Source organism: Mustelus asterias, chromosome 20, assembly GCF_964213995.1.
Source record: "Mustelus asterias chromosome 20, sMusAst1.hap1.1, whole genome shotgun sequence".
NCBI lineage: Eukaryota > Metazoa > Chordata > Chondrichthyes > Carcharhiniformes > Triakidae > Mustelus > Mustelus asterias.
Genome location: NC_135820.1, coordinates 36,116,784 through 36,124,994, shown reverse-complemented (window position 1 = coordinate 36,124,994; position 8,211 = coordinate 36,116,784). Strand labels below are relative to the sequence as shown.

At 43.5% G+C, this 8,211-nt stretch overlaps 1 protein-coding gene across 1 annotated transcript in view; it reads left to right on the top strand.

The window, feature by feature from the left end:
* The first annotated feature begins 1,141 nt into the window (after window positions 1-1,141).
* LOC144508468 (protein-glutamine gamma-glutamyltransferase 2-like) overlaps window positions 1,142-8,211 on the top strand; it is a 37,316-nt gene continuing 30,246 nt past the window's right edge. Inside the window, exons 1-2 of the mRNA XM_078236406.1 lie at window positions 1,142-1,339; window positions 6,209-6,406. Coding sequence (XP_078092532.1) covers window positions 1,321-1,339; window positions 6,209-6,406 — 217 coding nt within the window. The 5' untranslated portion in view covers window positions 1,142-1,320. The remainder of the gene's footprint in view (window positions 1,340-6,208; window positions 6,407-8,211) is intronic.

The following is an 8,211-nucleotide window of genomic DNA, read 5'->3' as shown; positions in this document are numbered from 1 at the left end:
TGTCTGTCACACTACCAAATAAAATGGCTTCTTACAACCTCCTTTATTCAGATCAAAAGTACAAATATTGGCTGCCATCCCAAACAGTCGAACCATGCTTCCAATGTAGGTTTTGGATTATCCCAGGTCTGGACATTATGCCATCCATTGTCTTTTAACTTTAAGGCAATTAACTTTTTCAATGTCTCAGCCATTAACGTGAATGTTTCCCATTCTTCCAGGTTTGGTTAGATAGGAAAAAAACAATGCACATCTCCAGGGAAACCACAATCAGTGTGTTTCTGTTTACTCCTGTTGAAGTGTGCAATTGAATTTCAAACACATTCATATATCTGGTAAGTCGACATGCAAACCACCTGTAACCTTATAGAAACTTGCCAAACAAGCTTTGGGTGACTTTGGCAGCCAATTTAATGGCTCCAACTGTCCATTTTAAAGAACAGATCAGCTTTTGTTTTCAAAATCTATAATATCATAATTACATGTTCACAACAGGGATCTTGCTGTGTGGGGACTAACCTCTAAATTCCCCACATGATAAATCTGGCAACACTTCAAAAATACCTTGTTAGTTATAAGCTGGTTTGGGAAAACTTGAGGTTGTGAAGCGATATCTATCATTTCCCTTTGTTATTAGTTTTTATCGGTTGCTGCTGTCTCTGCAGTCATGATGTGGAGATGCCGGCGTTGGACTGGGGTAAACACAGTAAGAAGTTTAACAACACCAGGTTAAAGTCCAACAGGTTTATTTGGTAGCAAAAGCCACACAAGCTTTCGAGGCTCTGAGCCCCTTCGAATAATGCAGGCAAACTGTATTTAAAGATAGGCTTATGCTTGTCAGAAGGCAAAGCTGCAATCCAATTTAGCTTGGAGTAACGCCGTTGTAGTTGGGGGCGACGGTTTAGTTTGTCAAGAAATTCAAATGGCAACAGGGCATATCACAAAGCACACCATCCAGCTTTATAAAGAGCACGCCCTAAAGGAAGAAGTACTCTGCAGCACATATCTTTGTCAACAGGGGGAGGAACAGTGTATAATGACAGAAATATTGTGCAATAGGACTCCCTTAAAGAATTTACATAATTGGATGACTGTCAATCAAATAAAGAATTTGCATTTTTAAACAAGACCATGCCCCTTTGATGCTGACAGTTACTACAGAGGTACGGTGACTGGCAGCTACTGAGGCTACAAATAGACACAGACTTTTCCTGCAAATCAATGCTCTGCATTTCTGAGCAGAAGTTGCAGTCTGCTCTCTCAGCATATTAGAGAAGTGGGTCTGAGAAAGTTTGAGAAAAATCATCTTGCTGAAACAACATGAGCAACATGACAACGTGTAAGTTCTTGTAATTTCAAAGAATCCTTTGCTTTGATTTTCCCTTTCTGTTTAACTGTTCGTTCTTTCAAATAAAGTTTCTTTTCTCCTTCTCTATGTGCTGTTTGAGGTTTTTGTGGAACAGTTGAAGGAAGGTGCTTTGGAGGAGTTAAGGGTAGAGTCCGCCATTGTTAGTTTCTGATTGTACAATGTTGGCTTCAGACCTGAGGACTCTTTCCCCTCTCTCTCTCTCTTTCGTATCATTTAGATTATGGGCAGGAGTTAAGAGATTGTAAATTTACGGCTCTGTTTTAAGCCTTGCTTTTGTAAGTGGATATTCAGAATCTGCTGCAATAGTTAACACACATTTTAAAATATGGAGTTGAAGTAAAACCGCAGCAAAATGCGCTAATCTGATTTTATTTAATGTTAGCAGGAAGTGAGCAAAGGTATTACTTCTTTCTGATATTCAATAATCTCAGCGATGGGTAGCACAAACATTTTTAAGGTCCGGATTCTTCGTACAATCAGATTATGTACTCCATAGGGCATATAGGTCAGGTGGTCTGAGACAGCTTTACTGGGAGGGTTTTGTATTGTTTGGCTTCAGTCTGCTCTATAGTCATATTTTGGGGACCTGCTAACACTTCTGCATTAATGCACATCTGAAATTTGTTCTACAAAGAAAGGTAAAGGGAGCCATGAATGTTTCCAACATCAGCTTCAACCTGGTTACCACCTTTGTATGTGGCTGTACCAAGTTTTGCATATGCCAGAAACCTTCAACCTTGTCCATGGCTGGAATTCTCTGGTGCTGCTGCAGTGAATGGAGTTTTGGCTGAGCATCAAATTCTATATTCCCATTGGAATATAACACAGTGGAAATGAACGAGATTGGAAAATCCTGCCCATATTCTCTCGGTATACAAACACCAAGCATGCTGTGGTTCTACCTGTCCCCCACGTTGTGGGTCTGGTCATCACCACAGAATGCTCCCATCTGTTGGACAGCGATGTGCCACCTGTCTGTCCAAAAAAATGCCTTTGATCACACATCCATCAGGTCTGCCCCTAACATCTTTGAGACCCAATTGCAAAAGAAGATGGTAGATCCTATTGGATGGTTCCCGAGCAAATTGCCAAAATCATTTGGCAGAACGCCTCATCGCCAGAACTTCCAAACAAGCAGTAAGATGTTTCTGATGCTGGTGGTGAGTAGGGCTCACCAGGTCCTTCATGAACAATCTAAGTCTCAGCATCACCAGAGAGGAGAGATGGCTGCACCTCCTTCTGGAATGTGCCTTTACAAAACAGGTTTAGAAAGGGTTGCAGTATATTTTTTTGTCAAGGTATAACTTGAGTAGCTCTGTAAAGTAAGACTCTGCGCTGCTCCAGCGCTGTAACATTTAAATATTTAATACTTCTTTCAATTCCCAACTACACACTTGGCACCATTGTTGATTCACATTAACTTGGAGAAATTCCCTATGTGCAGCAACTGGGGAATTTTCATAGAAGCTTCATTGCAATGTTAATGTAAGCCTACTTGTGACTAATAAATAAACTTATGCCATCTTGACCTGCACTAACCACTTTGTCAATGTTTTTGCAATAAATTCTAGTCACGTTGCAGACTGCAGCTAATTTCTAAAGCCCAAGGGCTTTTTACAGATGCAGCAAAGGATAATTCAAAGCTTAGGTATATTTTCCACACTCTTCACCCTGACAAAAGACTGCAGCAACAACCAATTGCAAACAGAACTATTGTTGCATAGTCATTCCCCCCCAAAAAAGGCAAGACTTGCATTTATATAGCGGCCGCGATCTTTCCTGCCGTTCACGTCATGCTCCTGCTTCAGTGAGGTCGTAGAATTTGGCACCCAGCCAAATCGCCATTCACTGTGGCGGGATGGAAAAATCTCGCCAGTGTGGGCAGTGGTAAGATTCCGGTTAGTGTCTTTAACAACATCACATGTTCCAACCCTTTGCAGCCACTGAACTGTTTCTGAAGTGTTGATGTTCAGGTTGTTTAGATTGCTAACCAATATTGACAAGCTAAGGTGGACAAACTTTGGGGATAAGGACAAAGAAAAGCTCTGAAGACGAATCACAGACTTGAAACGTTAACTCCTTTTCTCTCTCCACAGATTCTGCCAGACTGCTGGGTTTTCCAGCATTTTTCTGTTTTTACTTCAGATTTCCAGCATCTGAAATATTTTTCTTTTGTTATTATGGGCAAGCAATCTATTCTAATAAACTGTTGAAGAGCAATGCAAATGACGAGGATTAAATAGCCAATTAGCGTTGAATCCATCATCAGTTTCTTCGTACTGTGGTATTAGTTGCGACAAATAGGAAGCTCCCAGGATTGATTTTATGCTGAATTTGATAATCATGGCCAAAGGAACAATTGAGGACATCATTACTGACTTTAGTGTTGAGAAAGGGAAAAGGGGAAAAAATCATACAGTTCATACCGTGGATTGCCATTCAGAGACCTCTGTTGGAAGATCCTTTTTTTTTAGGTGTCACAGGTAGAAGGTTTGAAGGGGGTTAGGGAATGTGGCAATTCTCAATTGCAGTGTCCACCATGGGTTAACAAAGAACAAAGAAAAGTACAGCACAGGAACAGGCCCTTAGACCCTCCAAGCCTAGACCAATCATGATGCCTGCCTAAACTAAAACCGTGTGTACTTACGGAGTCCATATCCTTCCATTCCCATCTTATTCATGTATTCATATAGTTGCCCCTTAAATGTCACGATCGTACCTGCTCCCACCACCTCCCTGGCAGCACTTTCCAGACATAAGGGTTAATAGCCTACTTCATGGATTTAAAAAAAAGTCACCCTCTCAGATCAAATTGCACTTCAAGCTGTGTTTACAACCTCAGAAAGGGAGGGGTGAGGAGTGATTTTAAAAAACTAGAATAACTGGAATGTTTAGGAAACTATCAAAAGGGATTTAATCTGAACTGATCTAATAAATTTGAGAATTGCGTGGCCTGTAACTTCCTGGCTCCCCAGCATCGGATTTGGTGGTTACCCCAGTAATGCAAAGAGGAATAATTCTCAGATGTTCCCAGGTACAGGTTTACCCGGCAATTGTCCAAAAGGAGTAACTTCCCCTGGGCAATTGCACTGGGCTGGGAACCATCCAACAAAGCAGTTTAAATTGTTAAGTTCAGATGGCTCCTCCGACCTGACCCCACCCAACCCCCAAACATCTCCTCACCTGACACACAACCTGTCCCCATCCACCACCGCCCAATCCAACCTGGTCTCCTGACCTGACGAGTGACCTAACCCCCACTTCTCTTACCCAAACCTCCCCCAACTGCCCACCCACCCTCTCCCCGACCTAACCTCCAGGTTCCTGATATCCAACCCCTCCCCAATATCCAATTTGTTCTCCCCCCGCCGATGTCTGACCCTCCCAATGTCCAATGCCTGTCCGACCCCTACCCACCTGCCCGCTGTCTGAATCCCCTTGACAACTGACCCACCCTCTTGATGTCCAACACCCTGTCCCTGTCTGAACCTCCACCCCCACCAAATTCAATCCACCTATCTTAAGTATTTACCGTCTCCCTGGTCTGTTATTTTCAATGGGATATCTAAACTCAACTGCTTCACGCCAGATCATGTCCTCCTTCACTCCACTTATTTTACCCTTGCCTGCTGGTGCCAGGGGCCCGTTGTGCTGTCTGAATCTTACTCTGTCTGAGTCAGGAAGGTTGGGTAAGAAGGGGCTTAATAATTTTATCGCAGTTAAGTTGGTACAGTGTGGCACTCCAATGCTGAATACCATTCCGAGAAATTATGGCCCAATGTTTCATTAGGGTGTATGACACAGAAACATTTCATTTGAGCCTCATCCTATTTTTTTCTCATCTCAATCTACCGTTGTAACCCTCTATTCTCTTCTCCCTCCGATACTTGTCTAACTTCCCCTAAAATGCATCTATACATGAACAAAGAAAAGTACATCACAGGAATAGGCCCTTTGGCCCTCCAAGCATGTGCTGATCATGATGCCCTGACAAACCTAAATAAAAATTTCTGCCCTTACTCGGTCTGTATCCCTCTATTCCCTCCCTATTCATATACCCATCCAAATGCCTCTTAAAAGTTGCTAAAGTGCCTGCTTCCACTAGCTCCACTAGAGCGTTCCAGGCACCCATGACTCTCTGTGAAAAACCTCCCCCGTTCATCTCCCTTAAACTTTCCTCCTCTCACTGTGAACCTGTGCCCCTTGTAATTGACATTTCCACCCTGGGAAAAAGCCTCTGACTATCCACCCTGTCTACGCCTCTCATAATTTTGTAGCCCTCTTTCAGGTCTCCCCTCAGCCTCCATCTTTCTAGTGAAAACAATATTTATTCAACCTCTCCTCATAGCAACTTGATTTGATTTGTTATCATCACTTGCACTGGGATACAGTGAAAAGTATTTTTTCTTATGCGCTATACAGACAAAACATACCATTCATAAAGTACATAGGTGAGAAAGAAAGGAGAGGGTGCAAAATCAAATTTATCACTTGTCCTTGTTCTTTTCCTTGTAACTACTCCCCATGGTATTGATTCCAACACTCCTGTTACTGTAACTACTGCCCATAGTAATGATTCCAACACTCCTGTTACTGTAACTACTGCCCATAGTAATGATTCCAACACTCTCACCGCTCTTTTGGGTGAAGAAGTTTCCTCTGAATTCCCTACTGGATTTCTTGGAGACTATTTTATATCAATTGTCTCTTTCTATGCTCTGACCCATCAAGCACTGAGGCAACCAGCAGGGGGAGCTCAGCAACATCAGTGGAATTTAACTGCTACTGGCAATAATGGTGTAAAAGTTTCAAACTTTATAAATGTCCTTTTTTTTACAGGTGTGGATCTTATTCCGCCTGTTGTACCGTGCCCGCCGGTTGACTTTCAATTTGAGAAGAATAACAAGGAACACAGGACTGATAAGATCAGCATTAAGCGGCTGATTGTCAGAAGGGGCCAGAGCTTTAACATTAAGGTGAACTTCAATGATGGATTCAATCCAGCTGAGGCCAAATTGGAAATGGTCTTTGAGACAGGTAACGAGTCAGGATATGTAAAAATTCACTTTTTAACATGATGTAGAAGTGATATATGTGCAAATGTAATTCTTTTGGAGCTTTTTCATACTCTTGCCCTGTCAAAACTACTGTTACCACCCACTCTGCAATAAATTGTGCCTTCGCCACTGACTCCATTCCTCTCCCCGGTCACTGATTGGTTCAGACTGTTCATAATATTAGCACCCTGTCGACCCTAGGCTGAGTTTGTGACTTGCATGTGCTCATCATCACTAACTCCGCCCATTTCAGCTTCATTCCGTATCTCATTGCAACTGCTGATGAAACACATATTCATGACTTTGTTACTTTCCATCTCTATTAACCCAATGCTCTTGTAGTCATGTCCCAACCACCTCGGTGAACTTCTGCTATTGTGCAAGATCACACCTGGAATACTGTCTGCAGTTTTGCTTATCTTAATTAAGGAAGGACATACATGCATTAGAGGTAGTTCAGAAAAGATTGACTATAGACTGATTGCTGGGATGAAGGTGTTGTCTTATGAGGAAAGTTTAAGCATGTTGAACTTATATTCAATGTAGTTTAGAAGAATGAGAGGTGAATTTATTAAAACATATAGGGGCAATCTTGGGCGATCTTATCAGCTTGTCCTGCCAGTCGATCGGTGAGGCGACCTGATAAGAGAGGCGAAAAATCAGGATCACACCCGGTTTTTTGCTTCTTGTGATTTTATCAGCATCGTTTTGCTGGCGAAACTGGGTTCAGCCCAGAAAGGGCACAAAGCCAATTTCAACATGCATGACATAATTTAAATGTCATTAGTAAGTCCAGGACACTATCACCCAGGCTCACTTGAAGTTACCAGTTCACCAGTCGAGGCCATTGAAGCCACCCGGGTGGTCCGGGGCAGGGCTGGACAGTGCCAGCCTGGCAGTGCCCACCTGGCCTCCTGAAGCTGCACACCTACCACCCTGGCACCGCCCACTTGCCATCCTAGCACTGCCAGGGGAGGGCCCTGTAGGGGCCAGGGCCTGATGGGGACAGGTCCTGAGAAGGGGTGGACCAAAGATGGGGGAGGTAGGTGGTGGCAGGGGAGATTCATAGGGGTGGAGGTGTTGGGGAGATGCATAGGGGATGGGGGGGTTGTGGGGGGGGTTCAACCGGGGCGGCGATCGGGGGTCTGGGTTGATGTTCGTGCTGGGTTGGTGGGGGTAAAGGGTGGGGCATTGTGGAAGATCAACGCAGGGAGTGATTGGTGGCAGATCCCTCTGTTGGGGGACAGAGGGATTACAGGAGATCTCCCGGTATACTCTGAGATTGGGGCAGCTATGTAATGGCACCCCTAGACCTCAGCTGCCTGCCTCACCGGTGAGATTAGGCTCAGCCATGCCCCCTACTGGCAAGAAACGCATCCCGGCACTTTTTTGGCTAAGTGTCATAAAATGAGTCTGATACTTTCCCGTTTTCTCGCTCATTCAGCACTTAGAATTTTTTCATAAAATTCTAACCCTTGGATTCTGAGGGGGCTTGACAAGATAGATGCTGAGAGGATGTTTCACCTCCTGGAGGAATCTAGTACTAGAAAGTTCAAAATAAGGAGCTTCCCATTTAAAATGGAGATGAGGAGGAATTTCATTTCTCAGAGGAGCATCAATCTTTAGCATTCTCTTCGCCAGAGGACAATGAAGACAAGGTCATTGAATGTATTAGAAATTAAATTAGACCAATTTATGAATGACCAGTTAGTTAAGGGTCATGGGAGACTGGCAGGAAAGTAAAGTTAAGACCACATCAGATCAGCCTTGATCTAATTGAATGAC